Source organism: Doryrhamphus excisus, chromosome 1 (assembly GCF_030265055.1).
Source record: "Doryrhamphus excisus isolate RoL2022-K1 chromosome 1, RoL_Dexc_1.0, whole genome shotgun sequence".
Taxonomy (NCBI): Eukaryota; Metazoa; Chordata; class Actinopteri; order Syngnathiformes; family Syngnathidae; genus Doryrhamphus; species Doryrhamphus excisus.
This window is the reverse complement of record NC_080466.1, coordinates 21108259-21128889: the sequence shown is the minus strand read 5'-3', so window position 1 is coordinate 21128889 and position 20631 is coordinate 21108259. Positions and strand designations below refer to the sequence as shown.

General features: G+C 40.9%; 1 protein-coding gene across 3 annotated transcripts in view; it reads left to right on the top strand.

Annotated features, from left to right (window-relative positions):
• Window positions 1-1486: 1486 nt before the first annotated feature.
• The window catches only part of septin9b (septin 9b), a 72141-nt gene continuing 52996 nt past the window's right edge, over window positions 1487-20631 (top strand). For 2 of the 3 annotated variants that reach the window (XM_058091575.1, XM_058091572.1), the window contains exon 1: window positions 17911-18058. In XM_058091575.1, the coding sequence (XP_057947558.1) occupies window positions 17947-18058 (112 nt within the window). In that variant the 5' untranslated portion in view covers window positions 17911-17946. Of the gene's footprint in view, window positions 1671-17910; window positions 18059-20631 lie in introns of those variants that run through there. The other variant, XM_058091574.1, reaches the window with a different exon arrangement.

Here is a 20631-nt window from a genome sequence, read left to right as displayed (position 1 = left end):
AGCTAACATGGATATAAAAAACATCAATGTTATGGTATTGTTTCAGTGAGATTAAAAAATAAATGTGAGAGAAAAAACAAAAATATTCTTTAAAATACCTCAAATTAAATAATCACATTTGAGTTCTTACTACTTCCCTTTTGTCTTTACTGCAACTCATGAGTCCTGCCATTAGTCGACTAACTCAAACCTGCCATCTTCTGGCCAAATACAATATTGCAAATATCAAAATGCAAGAAAGGACTTTGTCGAATGTATCAATTACGGTTTCTTTTTTTGCCCTGCAATTCTCGGTCGGAACGCTGGGGGCAGTGTTTTCTGGTGAGTTAGCTCATTGAGCGACGATAGCGCTCGTGTGTTTTTTTTTTTTTTTTAGCTAATTAGCTTCTTCCGCTGCTAGTGAACGGGTCAGGAGAGGTTTAAAGCGTTCAAGTGAGCTAGAAATAATTGACAGACATATTACTGCGCAATACAGCACTTTTATTGCACATGTTGATTCGAAGTCGGAGGAGAAGGCGTTCACGTCTCACCAAGATATGAGGTATTGCTCATTTTCCCCCCATCCTCTTCTGAGCCAACCAACACATGTGAAGTACTAGCAATAATCATAACACCAGCAGAGGGCAGTATTGGACAGCATTTAAGTGATAAATATCTTCTATTCGGTCGCTAATATCTCGCATGTCCAATTTGTTCGTGTACTCGGTCGACAGACACCACAAGACCCGATCTTTAGAGTCTCCTGTTGTTTTTAGCATGCAGGATGGAGCTGGACTACCCGGAGAGAACCACACAAGCAATATCCAGATATCCAGACTGCGAGGCAGACCACTACACCCAACCCAGGTAGTGTAATAAAAAAGTACAATTATCCATTGAGATGTCCAAAATGTCATTGGCCATTTATGCTCACCGATGGTACGCTGGCGCCATCTAGTGGTACTCAGGAGCACCCATGTTTTTGATTTTGAAAAATAAAATACACAGACATACACCCTTGCAAGTAATTGTACAAATACAAGTTTATATACCAAAAAAATGTTGGAAATGCTGTAGTACTTTCAAAGCAAAATACATTAGAGGTGGCACTTGAGGTTAAAAAACAGTGTGGTAGAGATAATTCTACTTCCACTGAGGAAGAAGTATTTAATTTTATATATATATATATATATATATATATATATATATATATATATATATATATATATATATATATATATATATATATATATATATATATGAACATAAAAGGAACATAAAAGTGCGAAGAACTATTTAAATGGAATTTCGAGTGGAATTTCAAAAGGAAATCCCACATAAAGTGGGCATTTCAAAATAAAATAGTATATAGATAGTATGTATATCTTCAGCATTCAAACTTCTTATCACAGTACTCCTTTCAAAATTAAATCCCTCTTAAAATATCCAATGTGTGCGTCACTGGGGAGGATTTCCCACTCCCCACCCACCCCCCTCTCTTTAATAGGCGCGTGTGGTCTTGCAGCTGAGCATCCCTGCACAGCCAATCACACGGCGCATCCTCCTCTGAGCTACACGGAGTCCCTCTCACACTAAAAAGACCAAGTGTGTGGAAAAGTGGCACCACGGCACTTTCACACTTCTTCACTCGTGCAAGCAGATGGCCAGCATGAAGAAAACTCCAAATTCAGGTAAAGACAATTTAATTGTATTTTAATACACTGATCTGTGTGGTTTACTCTGTAGCGTATCTTTCCTTGAATCTAACAGCATAGCGCGGAATCTCCTAAAACTTTATCTGTAATTTGACAAACTTTACTTGCTACAATTGGGGCCAGTTTGGTGTCCATACTGTATGAGCATAAGTCTCCCAAGGGTGCACCTCTGGGTCCCCTGACTACTACGGTCAGATGTTCACCATCAGATGTCCTTGTTAGCGTGACCTTTTTTTTTCCCCCTTTGTGGATGCTCCAGACCCTTTGGGCTCAGGCTGTGCTCCTATTGTGTGCACTCATGAAATTGCTATAATCTGTGTGTGTTTGTTTTCTTTTAAGCAATGTACATTCAATGGACACCTCATTAGGTTCACAGCCTGTACGATATCACCCCCTCCTTACAAATGAATGTAGTATGTAGCATTGAAATGAAGGGAAATGTCCCATCTCCCCAAGAACGTGGTGTACCTTTATTGGGATCTGATAGAGAATAAGTCATTCTTCCTTGACACATGCCCCCACTACATACACAAAGTGTGGTAGACATTTGTTGTTTACATTTTTAGTCATCAGATGGCCACGTAATGGTCCTTATTATGAGTGAACTTTGACCTTTGAGGCAACCACAAACAAAACCGAACTAGCTGATAGGGGTGTAAGAAAATATCGTTTCAGCGATATTTTGCGATACTTCGTTCCATGATACTGTATCGATATTAAAAAGTATGATATCGATATTTTTAGGCATTTATCATAGACTGTATGTGGTATTTATTCAAGTGCAGACGCGGCAAAGGTTCATTTCTGATTTTAATTTAAACCTCCAATTGTTAGGTGGCAGCATTTACATAGTCAATTAGGCAAGGACATTGAACGAGATTCACGAGTGAAACGTCCTCACACATGAACACAGTTCAACATGGCAGAATGCGAGCACATAACATCGGCCCCTGTGGCGTACAAGGCTGAAGTGTGGACACATTTTGGATTTCTACACAAAGTAGGGTGTGCAGAAATTGAGAAAACCCATGCCGTTTGTAAAATGTGTCGTGCCTGAATAAAGTATTCGGGAAACACGACAAATCTACAAGTCCTCTTAGCGAGACACCATGAGGACCTGTTGCTAGCAAGCAATGCGAATGTTGCGTGTTATTGCAGGTATTTTGTTTTTCAAATTGATATCACTATTTTGTTCAAGCATCCTAAAAGGACTTTTTAGTCAGTTTAGTTTGTTACTTTGTTCCACAAAAATACTGTTCTGATGGTGGATAAGTCAGGGACTGTATACTCTGCATTTTTTCACAGCTAATAGAATGTGAACATTTGAGCAGGATCTTGAGACATAATTTAATTTATTTGTTTTTTATGTTTTTTTTGTTGTTGTTGTAAATTTAAAGCTGGATGTTAAAGCTTTATTTATCTTTAGTTTAGCTTTATTTTATTTTATTAATTTTTTTTTTAAGTTTATGATACAGCACAACATACAATAAAAATGTGTTTAGTCAGTGCATATTGCTGGTGTAATTCAGTTTTTCCAGGAAATAATCTTTAATTACAAGAAAAACAACAAAAATATCGCCTTGTAAACAGTATCGTGACATATCATGATATATCATATCGTGAATCTAGTATTGTGATACGTATCGTATCGCCAGATTCCTCCCAATACGCACTCCTACTAGCTGGGCACCTAGTACTCGCTGTATGTCTGCCAAATTTGACTTTTGACATGACCTGTCTGCCAGAGCCTATTTTTTTTTTGTGTGTGTGCGTCATACACATGTTACACCAAAACTTTTTTCTCCCGGTCCCATCTGTGTGTGCGCCCAACATTTGGGAACACACAGGACACTTGGCTCTCGGGACAAGCAGATTCTGTGATGCAAAACTGACCCAATCCCAATGAGGCTCATATGATATTGTTCATTTATTCATGCATATTCATGCAAATACACAACAGAAGAAACAGCAGAAGTACGGCGCCTCAAGGAATCTCTGTTTGACCTTTGACTTCTAACAAAAGATGAGTATTTGAGGTAACTTTGAGGTCTGTGTTGGTGCGCTTTGATCATGTGGATCATTGCGCATGAGTGGTCGGCTTTCAAAGCAAAGAGGAAGCATGAGACCAGAGGTTACGCGCTGTTAATGTTGAGCATTGTTGACCTTCAGGCGTCCAATGTTGGATGAGAATCGGCTCTCAGGACATTTATCCTAATGGAAGATTATGCTATGACGTGTGTTTAGGTTTGCGCTTGCTATTCGGGTGTAAAACCAGGCTGATTTTGATTTTGGAGCTACTATATGATATGTTGATGTACCAACTCAGTGGTAGAAAACACACAAGGAGGTGAAAAATCAAATCAAAAGTTGTTTGCAAGGAAGTAAACAACAGAGGAGGAATTGGGGAAGATAATGATTAAGATAATAAGCAATTAAGCAACTGTTGAGCAAGTAAAAAATAAGAATAATATAATAATATAATAATAATAATAATAATAAGGGGAATAATACTGTCTTATATATGCATGGTATACCAATATAGTAATAAATAGGGTTTTCCTACCTGCTTTGTTTTGCCAAGCACACTACAGTGCAGTCCATGTTTTTAGGAGGATGGACTTAGTTGGACTTGATGAACTAGATATACTCGTGTTGTTCTCCACTTTCAACTGCAATGACCCTGAATAAAGAGTGAGACCTCGCTGAGTGAATGCACTGTGGTTTATTTCCCCTCGCTCCTTTATTTTTTTCCCCCCGATATCATCGTACGCATGAGAGATCACAGTCAACTGTGTTATATCTTCTCATGGCCTGTCCTCTGCTTTAAATGGGCTTCTTTGTGGTGGACATTTGCCCGGGGTGTGTATGTGTATGTGTATGTGTATGTGTATGTGTATGTGTATGTGTATGTGTATGTGTATGTGTATGTGTATGTGTATGTGTATGTGTGTATGTGTGTGTGTGTGGGTGTTATTAGGATTTATTAGGCTTTACGGGGGAGCTTTCTTGACGTTGACCTGCAGGTTGAAAGAATCGCTGTAACAAATGTGCATCAAAAGAGAAAACACATTTGGGATGGCAAATATCCAGCATGTTACAGTACAGGTACATTGCTGTGTTGATATGATCAACTATACAGTCCACTCACTGGTACACTTGCACGTTTTGATGCCATCCCATTCAAGTGCCATTGAAATTGATTTGATGCCGCTACGTATATAATTTAAGTAATGCCTGTCTACACACGTGTGTCATGACACCACTATGTCTAAGTATTATTTCATTTAGAAAACTCTACATTATATTAGGGCTGTCAAATAATTTGAATTTTTAATCGAATTAATCACAGGTTTCAAATTAATTACTTGTGATTAATCATGATGAATCAGCGCCAGGCAGTTTTTTGTGTGTTTTATTGAAAGAAAGATGGGCTGCACGTTGGACAAGTGGTTAGCGCGCAGGCCTCACAGCTAGGAGACCCGAGTTCAATTCCACCTTCTGCAATCTCTGTGTTTACATGTTCTCGGCGTGCATGTGTGGGTTTTCTCTGGGTACTCCGGTTTCCTCCCACATTCCAAAAACATGCTAGGTTAATTGGCGACTCCAAATTGTCCATAGGTATGAATGTGAGTGTGAATGGTTGTTTGTCTATATGTGCCCTGTGATTGGCTGGCCACCAGTCCAGGGTGTACCCCGCCTCTCGCCTGAAGACAGCTGGGATAGGCTCCAGCACCCCCGCAACCCTCATGAAGATAAATGGTAGAAAATTAATGAATGAAAGAAAGATAAATGACAGGATTGTATAATATATATATATATATATATATATATATATATATATATATATATATATATACAGTAAACCTCGGATATATTGGACTCAGATATATCGGAAATTCGCTCACAACGGACAGATAAAAAAGAAACGATTTTTCTGTAATGCATTTCCAATAAAAATTCATTGCATATATCGGATTTTATAACGGATTTCGCCTATTTCGGACAAAATATCCAGTCCTGTTCCAATGCATTTCCATTAAATTTCCCTCATATATTGGATGGCCGCATCGTGGCGCTCCGATTCCCCGAATCGTGACAGGCCGCTATACGACGTCATTTGCCGCGTTGCCTGCGCGATTTATATTCACGTTTATTATTCAGATTTAGGACAAATATAAAAGTGAGTGACGTCAATAATACTAGCACAGCAGTGAATGAGATCTTAACCTCACTATTGGAAATAACGTAGGCCTGACGGGCGTAACAGGGCCTAGCTTAGTTAACAATTTGTTATGCTCAGAGTCCAATAAAGTTAAATTCTCATTACCTTACGTCTCTTTTCATTGCCCAGTCCAGGTACATTGGAAACATAGTCAAGGAAGTGCCTTCTTATAACAGATAAAATCCGATTTACGCATATACCGGATATAAATCCGATATGTGCGTAAAACGGACATTTTCCGGTATACGCATATAACGGATTTCGCTTATATCGGACAAAACCAGTGGGAACAATTGAATCCGATATATCCGAGGTTTACTGTATATATATATATATATATATATATATATATATATATATATATGTGTGTGTGTGTATTATTAACAGCACCAGATTAATTGAAAATTTAAATCAAGTTAAGAGATGATGCACATGTCTGAACATCTATTTTCGTAACACTGTTTCTTTAATAGCAGAATATTTCAATCAGGTTTTAACTTATTTGTCAGCAATGAGGAGTCACGTTCAAAGACACTATGTTAATTTAAGATGTATTCACATGTTTTGAGTGAATTTTTTTAGATTTCTGAGTATACTTGAATGCAGCAAAATGTACTTCCTCATTAAGAGTTACAAAGTGAGTGATAAGAATATGCACTCATTGTTTTTCTGTTTATTTAGACCACATATACACGCATAATAAAGACGTTGTTGTGTACATGTATGTACAGTGTCCATGAATTCCTCATGATAACATAATGCTGAGTGACTTATGAGTCAGTCAAACTAGGTTGACTATTTATGGACACTGTGCTCCATAAAATGCATCCTACATTAAGTTCGGCAGGACTAGTAGCAAAGATCTATAAGAACCTGTTATTCCACATTCAGTGAGCCCTTAGCCATCATCCCTCCAGTGGGTCTCATAGACCGCCACTTTATGAAAGACAGCTCTGTATTTTTCTTTCACAGTATCTCCTCAGTGGCAGCTGGATTCTCTTCACTCTGACTCGTGTATCTGCCACCACACAAGACTTTAACTTCCTGCAAGTGGATACTTGATTCACTATCTTGAGTCAAGCTGTCAAACCTCTGAAAGTCTTCTAATTCACTTCACCTCCGTGCTCCAGCAAATCCACTGGGATTAAATTGCTCTTATCAGTCCACTTTAGTCAGGGCCAAGTTTAAAAGCTCATTGTGTTTGCTACAATCATGGCTCCTGGAGATTCTTTACATTCCAGCAAAACTTTTCTCACCCCGCTTGATAACTTTTGCTCTGTTGTTATCTGAATCCTCCTCCACTGCAGGAAATGACACATGGGATTTGCTTTAGCATTATCTCAGTTCATTGCTGCTATCCTATCTGAATAAAACTTCTTAACGCTAACGCTGTTAATGACGTAATTATTGCTAGGCGTTTATTTGCCTAAACCACAAAGACAGAGGTTTATTTCTGAAACGTGAAAATGTAGCTCCCCATTCCACTCTTTCTCGCCCCGGACGCAGTTTATCATCAACAGAGCCTGTCGTGTTGTGGCGTGCGTGCAGGTTTCTGATTGTGGTTTGGGAACAGCCCATACGCCTGGCTATACCACTGTAGCTCAAACTGGCCTCTACCATACCCAGTACCCGGAGATGTTGTTTACGTGGCATGGTGTCGTTCACTGAACTAACAATGCTGGCCTTTTTTGGGTTTTTGGACGAGGCTTTAGTCATTGACCAATTGCTCTGTAATTCTTAATTATTCCTAATAATTCCCATGTCTGCATTTTTATTCCTATTTGCCCCAAAATGCACAATAGTGTGTTTTTGTGACATCCATTCACAAAGGTTTGTGGAACTCAACTTACTGACGGTGACCAAATGTCCAGTTTTCCCAGGACATTGCTTAATTAGCGTGACCAAACATCCTGTTTTCTAAGAACATGTTTACGTACTGTCCTTTTGTTTATGTCCTGGAAAAACAGGACATCGTGTCATGTTCTTTTCTTTTTAGAAAATGTTGTTTAAAAAAAAATATTTTTTAGAAGGTTCACAAAATGTTTTTTCATTGAGCCATTACATTAGCTAATGCTAGTTCATATTTCTGTAGTCATTATTGTAGAATTTCTTGCAGGCCAATTTTTCAGATATATGCTTATGCTTATTTAATTAATAATTATCGTGACTAATTATAATTATTTTTTATGATATATGGATAATAAAACATATTGAGTAACCTCTGAGAATCCTGTCTGGATTTTAAAAATATTACAAAATACTATAGTAGGCTGCATGGCGGACGAGTGGTTAGCGTGCAGACCTCACAGCTAGGAGACCGGAGTTTAATTCCACCCTCGGCTATCTCTGTGTGGAGTTTGTATGTTCTATGTATGTGCATGGGTTTTCTCCGGGTACTCCGGTTTCCTCCCACATTCCAAAAACATGCTAGGTTAATTGGTGACTCCAAATTGTCCATAGGTATGAATGTGAGTGTGAATGGTTGTTTGTCTATATGTGCCCTGTGATTGGCTGGCGACCGGTCCAGGATGTACCCCGCCTCTTGCCTGAAGACAGCTGGGATAGGTTCCAGCACCCCCGCGACCCTCGTGATGATAAGCGGTAGAAAATTAATGAATACTATAGTATTTTACAAAAATACAAAGTTCCTTAATTCTACTTTAAGTGCTGCATGCCTATATGGAGAACCCCTCTTCTGTGTATGACGAAAAATCTTGTATTTCCTCACAGCCAATTGCACATGCCTGCAAAATGTGAGCATGACATCATGTGGCCTCCGCGTCAGCGCCCATCTAAAAATAGAGCTTGTCGACAACTACGTTCCATCCTTAAAAAGCGGGCGTGTAAATAACATAAGGATAAAAGCAGGCCATGTCACTGCAGTTTAGCTTGACGAGCAGCCAGCCAGTCGTGAAGCTTTTTGCTCATTAGATAAAAACACCTGATGTTACACACAGATGCCATTAAAGCAGCATCGTAATGAGAGCGGCCTTGTTACTCTGCATTTGGGTTCTAAGTAACATGAAAATGGAACACTTTCTATATATATATATATATATATATATATATATATATGTGCTGTTTATAGCTGTAAATATAATCCAATCTCACCCTTTCAGTTGGTGTATTTGTCTCAAACGCCTCAGGATTGTTTTCTGCACTTCTGGACAGAACTTCAAATCAGTCAATGAACTCGCGGGATAGTGTCCCGCAGGCAAACGGGATGTCAGGGGCAGCCAAATTCTTCTAGAGAAGACAAAAGCAGAGGTGATTATGAGCCAAGCGATCATCAAGATGGCCAAAGAATGAGCTGTAGAATGTATAGTCATTGAAAAGATTAAGGCCAAGGGTTCATGGGTGTCAGAGCCAATCTATAAATCAATGACTGGAAGACAGTGTTAGAAGTAAAATGAGATTTATCTTGATTTGTTTAATCTCTGATTGGGGACTCAATGGAATGTCCTTTCAGTGGTAACGGAGGCTCTGATCCATACACTAATCAAGAAAATAAATGTTCATAGACTGCTGATTATTGAATCTGTTAGCTGCCGTAAGCTATTTATTGGCATTATATTAAAAAATAGACGTGTATTATATGTTTTATTTTGTGATATGTAATAATAATTTTTACAATTTGTCACTACACGTCATCATTGACTGGCTTTACCGTCTTAAAAGTAGAGCGCTCGATTTACCCGTCTAACCTGAGCTTTGGGTGCTGAGTGGAAAAAGCAAGATCACAGAAACAAGTGGCTGAAAGGACTTACCTTCCATAAGGTAGCTGGACTCACTCAGAGATTGGGTGAGGCGCTCCGTAGTCTGGGCATGCCCAGATAGGAGGAGGTCCTGGGGCAGACCTAGGATACACTGAAGGGATGTGTCTCAGTGTGATCCCTATGAATGTGAATGTGAATGGTTGTTTGTCTATATGTGCCCTGTGATTGGCTGGCGACCAGTCCAGGGTGTACCCCGCCTCTTGCTCGAAGACAGCTGGGATAGGCTCCAGCACCCCTGCGACCCTTGTGAGGATAAGCGATAGAAAATGAATGAATGAATGAAATCCCCTTTCATTTCATGTTTGATGAAATCGCCTTCAGGTATTTAATTAAGCTCCGATCTGGTCACTGCCAAGGTCTTAGCGTCTGATTCACTTCCTTGTCATGCTCACGGAACCATCCGTTTATTCCGGACATGCGCCATAGCCGAACACCACATGAACAGAGATCACTGCAGAGTTTGTTTTGTGTGTGTGTGTGTGTGTGTGTGTTTGTGTGTGTATATGCCTCCAGGCACATGTGTCTTAACTACTATATGTGTGTGTATGAGCATGTGTCAGGGTTCAAGTGGTGGATTTGGACATCAGGGCCTTGGCATGCTGATTATAGAGCTCTGAAGCCACAACGAACCACAGGAACTTTCTAGTTTTTTTTTATTCTCTTTCACTTTCCAACATCATCCCTTCTTCTCTTTGGGCATATTTGCAGAGTTGGAGGTAAAGGCAGCACGCTTCGTGCTGATGTGGCAATATTCGTAGACGCAAGCTAAATCTTGAGGTTGGAGATCACACAATGGAAAGTCTAGATTGATGTGTGTAATGCTGACTTTTAAATAGAAATGATAGTCTTTTGTAATCATGTTTATTAGTTAGTTTGTTAGTGGAATTATGGAATAACAGATTACTTGTCAGTCATCCTTGACTTGAGATCTAAAACAACTCTACTCCGGCTCATAGACCACGACAAAGTCAAAAAATAAGATGAATTACGGCAATAATCAGAAGGACAATCATGTGAAAAACATGGCCGACCCAATTGGTGGCTTTGTGGGTACTATAACTCAATCCTTGATTATTTTTTCCAAAAGCCACGAATTTGATCATCGATCTTTGGAAAACAATACAAATTGGGCCTGTGACAATGTCCACATCAGTGTCCACATATTATTCAATACCATACATCCTCAATCTTGCAAGTGATGTTTGATGAAAACCTTTGTTTTATGCAGTCTGCTGCCAGTTCCCACTCACATCTAATGGTTACCTTATGCTGGGAAGGAAATATATGTCAGTTGTAGCGGCAGCCATGCTGTGATGAACCAGTGCTTTGGCTCTAAATGGGATTTTCGTTGGTCAGCCAACGAAGGGGAGAGGAGCCTATTCCGTAGCGTCTAAAAAAGGGATGGAGTTTGCTTTCGACTGGATTTCATTAGATACTTTATGCAGCGTGAGTGTATTGTGAACAAGTAACAGGGTCATGAGTTGGTTAGGGGTTTGTGTATTTCTCAGCAATGGCTCGTTGCACTCCAGCATTGACTGAACACGGTCCCAGCTGCTGACTCAACATTAGCAATGATGTGGCTTTTATTCAGACTACTGACTTCATGAGCCATGAAAATGTGTTAATGGCTGTTTATTATCCTTGTTCACTTGTATGCATTTTATTATACTATAGGGTGACCGTATTTTCATTACTGAAAACTAGGACACTGGTTTTGAAACGTAACCAATAACCCCAATTTTCCGAGACTTCAACTCAGCAAACATTGAGGATTAACTAAGTGCATACAGTATGTTTCGCTTTGTCTTAGGTTTTCTATGGCTTTTTCAACACTAATTCAAAAAGCTGCCTATCAGGTATTAAGTCATATGCACCACAGTGCTATATAGTGCCGGTCACTTTAGTGACTCAATGAAAAACACGGAAAACCAGCTTGTCTCTCACCCCATGTCAGTTGGGATAGGCTCCAGCATACCCCTGCAACCCTAGTGAAGATAGAAAATGGATGTATGGATGATATACTGTATGTTACATTGTCTTTCAAGAATATTGTTAAATTGCTCAAAAATAAGTTTGTTACCACAAATATTTTTTGTTTGCCGAAAACATTCATTCATTCATTCATTTTCTACTGCTTATTCTCACGAGGATCACAGGGGATGCTGGAGCCTATCCCAGCTGTCTTCAGGCAACAGGCGGGGTACACCCTGGACTGGTGGCCAGCCAATCACAGGGCACATATAGACAAACAACCATTCACACTCACATTCATACCTATGGACAATTTGGAGTGGCCAATTGACCTAGCATGTTTTTGGAATGTGGGAGGAAACCGGAGTACCCGGAGAAAACCCATACATGCGGAGAACATGCAAACTCCACACAGAGATGGCCGAGGGTGGAATTGAACTCCGGTCTCCTAGCATGCAGACCTCACAGTCCACTATAGTATTTTGTAATATAAAAAATAATTCCAGACAGGATTCTCAGAGGGGGAGAACATGCAAACTCCACACAGAGATGGCCGAGGGTGGGATTGAACTCGGGTCTCCTAGCTGTGAGGTCTGCGTGCTAACCACTCGTCCGCCATGCAGCCCTTGCCGAAAACAAAATCAGAAAATCATCCGTAGTGATACAAAAATTCGGAGTATCGCCCACCTCAACAATTTAGACCTGAAATGTCACTTCACTCCATGCAAGTGTCATCAGTCCAAAGTGGAAGTTCAGATTGGAAAAATAACGTCCCGATCAGATCTTACTATTCCCTGCTTGCTAAAATGATGTGTACTTACACAACGGTATGCTAGGTTGTTTTCAATGCTACGTCATGTTTAAGAGAATCGCTTGTCAAAATCAATTGCAAATTTTGTCGCAAATTTGGTCAAATCGCACCCAAGGGAATTGTGGAGCCTCTGAAGAACAAGCAGAAAAGCGTACTTCCTCATGGAAATATCCTCATGAGTGCACAGGGTCAGCTTCTAAATTTGGCTTTTGGTAGATGAGTGATGTGAGGAGTTTTGTCGTCGCTGTACACGCCCCAGGTTGGATGTGTAGACTCCAGCAGCAGCAAACAAGGAGGACAGCGGCTCTCGCTCTCTTTTGCTCTTTCTCTTTCTTTCTCTTGGCACGTGCGTGGCGGTGGATGACGAAGGTGAGGGGGGTTTGGGGGGGGGGGGGGGGGGGGTTTGAGCTCTGCGTAGTGCTCTGATGAGGTCATGGCACTGTGGCTGGCTGCACCACATCACACTGTTCTTTGTGTGTTCTCTGTGTACTTCTACCACAGATATACATCATCCATTACGCTGTGAATTAAAGAGGGCTTTTTCATGGACTGATGGCAACTGCTTGTGTTGAGACCTAATATGGATTGTTACCGAATTATTGATATCCGACGTCTATGCTGCCAACGGAGAACCTATTCAATTTTGGTGCAAAACCAGGTCATCTTTTTTTTCTGTTTGAATCACGATTGGCTGTTAACCAGTCCAGGATGTACCCCGTCTTTCGCCAGCTGGGATAGGCTCCAGCATACCCCTGCGACCCTCTTGAGGATAAGCGGCATATAAAATGGATGGATGGACTGTCATGACTCATGACCATATTGAAGGATAAAGATCGTATTGTAAGTGCCCATTGTAAGAATGAAGACAAGGTGGCCTCTTTACTGCAAAAAAAACGTACACACACACACAGTCAGGACTCGCGTCACATTCACTTACAGTAGGATATATTTTTGTAAAACCAAAGTCGCAAAATTCTAGGGACAACTGTATTACTGTATTTTATGTCCATCATGTGTTCGGTGTACAGTGTGAGTGATTCAAGAGTGAAGTTAGTTGTATGATCTAGGAAGGAAACTCATACGTAACCCAGGACCACCTGCATATAAAAACAGTTTCTTAGCATTGCAGCGGCCCCCTTGACAGTCAGAGTCCCTGTCAATCATGATGGTATGCCGCTATTAGCCAACTTCCGATGCTCTCTCTGCCTGCCCTTCCACATCGACTTTTCGCCGTTTTACCCTCTTCCCACTCTTCCTTCTCCTTCATTGTGCATCAATGGCTGGCAGGCATCCCTTAAGAGTGTGTTGGCGTGCTGGTGACTTTTTTTTTTTTTTTGCTCCCCTCTTACATAACTAAATTTAGCATGTTGGAGTCACGCGTTTGGCTGTAAGTCGTGCTATGAAATGACGGCTTACATTAACGTGCAGCCCCGGGCCCACCATCCACTCTTAGTCAGAGTGCACGGTGCATGGCCTTTTTGGGGGGGATGTATGTGTACATGTGTGTGTGTGTGTGTGAGTTTTTTTACATGAGTGAACAAGCACACGTGACTGTCTGTGCCTCATGACCATCTGCCTCGCTGACTGCAAATATAGGCTACATCTTTACTATGTGTGCTTGTGTGTACGGATGAAAAGATATTCTGTATGGATGTACTGTATGTACGTATGTTGTGTGAAATCATTTGAGTTGCACATTCTACTCAGTGCAGTGTTCATAGCTATGGGCCATTGTTCCTATGTGTGTGTCCAGTGGGAGGGCCTGCATGTATCTTGCTTAAATGATGGAGAGCGCAGGTGATGGAAGGTGTGAGGGAGTTTCGCTCAGTCTAAATGATGTTGTTTTGCTTTATCTTGTAACGTGTGTTGACTTGTTCCGAAACATGGGACTTTTTCTTCAAAATGATAAAAAGTGTGATCATGGACACTAATGCTTCAGCCAATGAGGTTGCTCATTCCTATACCGCTCACAGCTGTTGAGTCTTATTACGACATAACTGGGCTATGATGTGCTGTGATGTATTACCCCCCATTCTTAACTTCATTGACTGCACAGTCGTCCTTCGTTTATCGTGGTTAATTGATTCCAGACCCGACCTCGATAAGTGAATTTCCGCCAAGTAGAATTAAATATTAATAAATTGAATATTTTCGTAGAGCATTTTGACATTATTAGAGCCCTGCAGACATGAAATAACACCCTGATAGATCCTACTAGTATATACTAGAACATTATTCTTTGTTTACATCACATTGCACAGGCCATGGGATCATTGCAGAGACATGACAGACCGCGGCCACTAGCATAGAAAGCTAGTGATCTAACTATAGTTAGCCTCTCCAATTTACTTATTCTAAACTGAAGAAAATGTTTCAAATGGAGTGGGGAAAAAGGACAAAGAAGCCAAAATCTTACCACTTCCACACGGAATGAGAGGAGAACCCTCTTTTTCCATTCAATCTCAGCCATGGCATGTCAGCTCAGCTCTGGTGCCTCTGTAGCTAGTCTCCATGCAGTGTGAATACTACGTATAATGTCACAATCCGCACCGTTGCTTGTGTGACAGTTCTTGTTTTCACCTGGAGTTTTCCTCAGTTCCTCGTTCATGCCCTTATTTTGTATTCACTTCCTCTGTTGTTCTGTTTTCCGTTCCTTTCAATTATCTCCCGCACCTGTTTCCTATTTTGTGTTGCCTATTTAGTTCAGGTGCGCGCTCCTTACTTTGTCGGTTCATTGTCTTGTTTTGAGTTTGCCATGCTAGTGACTTGTTCTACTGCATAGCACAATTAAATATATTTTTACCCGCAATCGGGTCCTTATCTCTGCATCCTGGGGTCGAACCAAGAAACTCACAAGCCACACCGTGACATATAACATGTCTTTCAATATTTTTGTACTAATATTAGACGATAATCAACCACGAAACAGCGACTACACTCTTCTGCACTCTGTGTGTATGTATACTACCAGCCCCGCCTCCACCCATGAGACAAAAAGACAGTATGACTGAGAAGAGGGCTCACTCCGTTCATGCTCTTTTTCTATGGAACAAACGTGCCGATGTGCTGAAACCAATGCACAGAGTGAACTCTTCCTCATGACAATATATTTCAATTTATTGTGTGGTTTATTGATTTATTCATTTTTTTCTGAATGAGAATTCTTGTCACATTAAATGTTAAACTCAGAAGATATTGTGACACAAGAGCTTGTAACGCTCCTTTTGAATAATAACATATTGTTTTAGATTACCAGGAACTTTTCTGGTGCTCTAGTATTACAGCAGTGGCACCTTCATGCAGTATGTGCCAAGCAATCCGAACAAAACATCCACAGCTGCACTACACTATGAGGAAAAATACTACAAATGTGTAACGTTTATTGACTTTGTGCACTATTTTAAAACTTCATTGTAAACTTTGAAAAATACATCACATGTTTTAAATATGAGTGTGTGCACTAAATCAACTTATACAACTTTTTGTAAATTGACAAAGAGGAGCTTTTCACCACTCAGCCTGTCTCTTCTCTCTGTGTTAAAGCTGACATTATCACAGCATGACGCAATAGGCTGATGATTACCAACATGAGCAATTGTGACAACACCCTCGGTTGCATCTACTTGCCAAAGACAATGTCAACAGCCTTCTCAGTCATGTCACGAACGGACACTTGTAAGTCAGATACAGAAAATGAACAACGGTGTCCTGTCGGATGAATATACAGGAAATGACAGTGAGACTGGAGCAGTCCCTCACTGTCCTCCGCTGCTTTAACAATACACATGCACACACACACGCACACACATGCGCTTAAATACCCTTATTCTGCGTCCTCTGCTCTGCTCTCTAATTTAGAGTGTTTGCTTAAATTTGAGGTGATCTCTAAGCGACTCCTGCAACTGTGATTTGACAAGCATCACATGTTTAATGGCATCAGTTGATATTTCCCCAGTTACTTCCATATTTATTGCAAGTGCACATTTCCTCTTTTTTTGGGAATGCACAGTTTACAAAGAGCTGATGCAGCTAATTACTCTCCTCTGTGTATACAGATATAGTCATGCGGGAGCAATTTTGCAATCTCCACATCAAAATCCTTATAGTCGTTATATGTGTTGCTGTTTGTGAAGGATTTATTCACAGCCTTATCCCTCCCTACACGCAGAACACGTATTCTGCGCAGGACTACCTCATCCGTGAGAGGCCTCATTTTGCACAGGGGGCGCATTGTCTGCAAATGCACAAAGGACGGGCATTGCTGCTGTGAAGCATGAAGCGCCAAGTCATTGCGAAGCAGGAAAGACGAGTCATCTGCGTAATCACGCTTGTTGACACAGTGATTGACAACATACAGCAAAATCAGCAATATCGCGGTACGATTACCGATCCCTATCTCCATCAGTATCACAGTTTTTCAAAAATGCAAAAAGACGTATTCAAAGACGATGATACGTAGTACTCTAAACAGGTCACTAAGTGTCAGTACTGTAATATTCGATGACACACAATCACTCCACCTGGGGCAAGACCTCGCTTCCAACTGAAAGTGTGCAATTGAACCTTTTCCAACTAAGTAACATTTGAAGCAGATTTGGAGGTGCTGAGTCTCATCCCACACCCAGCTACAAACCACCCCATTAAACGCTGAAGGTCACAGCCTGATGAGGCCATCAGGACCAGAAAAGGCCCCCAAACTGGACACCCTCTGTCCATAAAAGTTATGGGAACCTTGGTGGAGGCCAGCATTCACAAGGAACAGACTCGACCTACCGCTGGCAATGCAAACCATGCTCCTATGCCAGTTGTACAAGGACCGATGTTCCACCAACACACCGCACAGGACACGGCAAGGGCCGTGGTCGAATGCCCTTTGGCAAAGCTCACCCTGAATTCCTCAAGGCTCTGAATGTTGAAAGACTGTCTACCATGACACATCTCTTCAATATTGTGTGGAAGTTGAGAAGAGTGGGGGTGATCCTCCTTGATAAAGAAGGGTGACCAGCGGTTGCATTCCAAATATATATAGCCTCCCTGGGTACGTTTATTCCATAGTGCTGAAGAGAATAGTAATATTGTATACTGCATATCCTGTATCAGAAACAACTAAGAGATGCCTGGTGGGATACATTGTGATCACCTGCAACCATGCATTTTCAGCCACATAAAAAGTCAGCTTTGGGATCAGTCCATGTTGTTTCTAGCTCACGGTGCTGAGTTTGTAAGAGGTGAAAGGGTAGCATCGTTTGTGTTAAGGAAAAGAAAAGAAACAAGGGAAAGAGAAAAAGAGAAATCAACAAAAAGCAAACAAAGGACTCCATATGAGTCGCACATGGCCGCCGACGTCAGCTGCTACCCTGACAGACTGAAGACATTAAAACTTGGAGGAAGTCAAAGCGAGGCAGAAGGGAGGAGAGAGGAGGGTTGAACGTGGGGGGACAGGGTGACGGGGCGTCAGGAGTCAGTCGGGGCATGGAAAGGGGAAGTCTTCATGAAGAAAACGAGAGAGAAGGAAGGAGAGTAAAAAAAGGAGAGGTTGATGTGGCTATCGGAGGTCCAACTATGGAGCGAGCCAAAATAGCCAGTAAGTCCAGTCTTTTTTATAACTTCTGTCATACTTTGAACAGTTTGCTTTGCATTGGGGGGGGGGGTGCAGTAGTGTGTGTGATGTCTTCCTTGCTGCTTCTCACTTGATATATCCTCTCAATCTTAAGAAATTCATGCACACTGTCACCGAATAACTAAACCTCATGTGATGGGCTGTCATCAGAATGAGGAAACAGAGTGACTGCATATGTGGACAGTGTTAAATCCCCATGCTTTCCATAGGGGATTGGCTTAATTGTGACAGACGCAGATGGTTTATTTTAAGTTGCAAGGAAGCCAAGACAGAGCATATGTCAGCTAAGTCTTTTGACGGACACACAGTCCTGCATCTGAGATGTTTCAGTTGTCCCCTCGAGCTCTGTTGATATACTGCAATGGAACAATGTGCCGCCTGCGTCGAGAGTTAATCCATGGGGATCTTACCCTGCTTAAATCCAGACGTCAAGCTGAGTGACTCTGCACAAAGTAGCTTTTAATTCAGCCGTTAATAAATCAGCTTAGATGCCGGGGCCAGACATCAGTATAGATACTGTGTATAAGGGACGGTATGTTTTAAATGTCCACTTGATGTCAGTGTTGTTGTATTCACTTCCTGTCCTCTTGCTTCTGTGAAATGTTCCATGTGCGTGATTCATATTTTGCAATAAAGAGGATTTCATTTTTTTTTTTTTTTTTTTTAGTCATGGAAACATTTCAGTCAGGCACTACTTCCTCCGATATGCTTCACTTGGGCTGGGCTACTTCCTGATTTTTAAACCTGCGTTGCTGCAGCACTGTTTGTACCTGTTGTCATGGCAACACCCATGCAGTAGCATGAGTTTGGTTTCTTAGCAGCAGCATCGGTTGCTGTGCGCTGATTGATTGCAGTTCTTTTCAAGTCAGTGTTAAAGAGTTTAAACTCCACTGTAAAGTTCAGCTGCTCCGCAGACGGTGTGTGATACAAACGAGTATAGTTTAGCATCTATTTGGGGTTAATCACCTTTTTATCACAGCTAATTGGTTCCAGCCCGGACTGTGATAGTGTAGGAATTCTGATTTATATATATATATATATATATAAATATTTTTTGCAGTTAGAGCATAAAAAACCTGTTTACGACCTTCTAAATAAGTACAGTTTTAAAAATCAGTAGAGCCTTCCAGAATTTAAATAACACCCCTATAGTCACCTTTATACTCATATTACTTAATATAATAAACGTTTTCCAGTGCTAGTGGAGAGCAGACCTGAAGTGATCTTGAGGGTTCAGAGATTAATTTTAGTTTGGCGTGCAAAAGTAGCTTGTCTTAAGGACGATTGTACCTTTTATGAGATAATTCGAGCAACAAAAACCTGTTATTCCAGCAATCAAATCTGGTGCTTGTGTGTCTCAGCAAACATGACAGTAACATTACTGACATCTCCTGACCGGTGTAGAATACTTCATATCATCACATCGCCTTTTATTTGTATTTTGGTTTAGCCATTTTTATGCTTAGTTTATGAAAAAAAAATAAGTAAAAGTTGCTCAAATGTGCATATTTGTTATCAATACAAGGCCATATTTAACCACAAAACAGCATCATTTATTTATTAATATAGTTTTGAAAAACTGAGAGCGAATCTGCAAAATTCTAAGTGTGAAGTGGCGAGGCATTACTCGATTATGTATTATTATAATAATAATAAGAGAAAGTAATGTGTTTGATTAGCTAGGAGACCCGAGTTCAATTCCACCCTCGGCCATCTCTGTGCGGAGTTTGCATGGAGTTTTTGGATTTTCTCCGGCTACTCCAGTTTCCTCCCACATTCCAAAAACATGCTAGGTTAATTGGCGTCTCCAAATTGTCCATAGGTATGAATGTGAGTGTGAATGGTTGTTTGTCTATATGTGCCCTGTGATTGGCTGGTGACCAGTCCAGGGTGTACCCCGCCTCTCGCCTGAAGACAGCTGGGATAGGCTCCAGCACCCCCGCGACCGTCGTGAGGAAAAGCGGTAGAAAATGAATGAAATAATGAATGTGTTTGATTTGAAGTAGACAACACATACAGCAATTATGACTTATTACAGGACAATTCTTCAAGCCCATAATTCCAATTATCCATTCTACATAACTTACTCTATGAACTAACATAAGTAAAGGCTGCACCTGGCCATGAATGCGGTACGTAAGGATTTCCTACATGGTCATAATCTCAGTGTGAAGGAAACCAAGGAAGTCACCCAGTTCAGCATGTTCCATAAAAGAGGTGTAGAGGATATCCTTTTTGGAGTTAACGCCTCGGACTTGTACTGTTGTACTCCTCCCGTCAAATATTCTTTTTATGACACTTAAGAATGACATTAAGCCTGCTGGACAGGTGACATTGTCCAGCATGATGGAAACACAAATTGTATCATGATGTAAGATGAGCCCCACCACTGACAGCATCTTCAGCTGATTGCAGGGTGTGGAAAGTTACAAGCGGAAAATAAGCAGAAATACCAAATTGGTGCCAATCTATGAATCATTTAGTTTCTGATCATTCCTGAAGCCCAAGCAGCAGGTGCTTCACGTTGCATTCAGTTT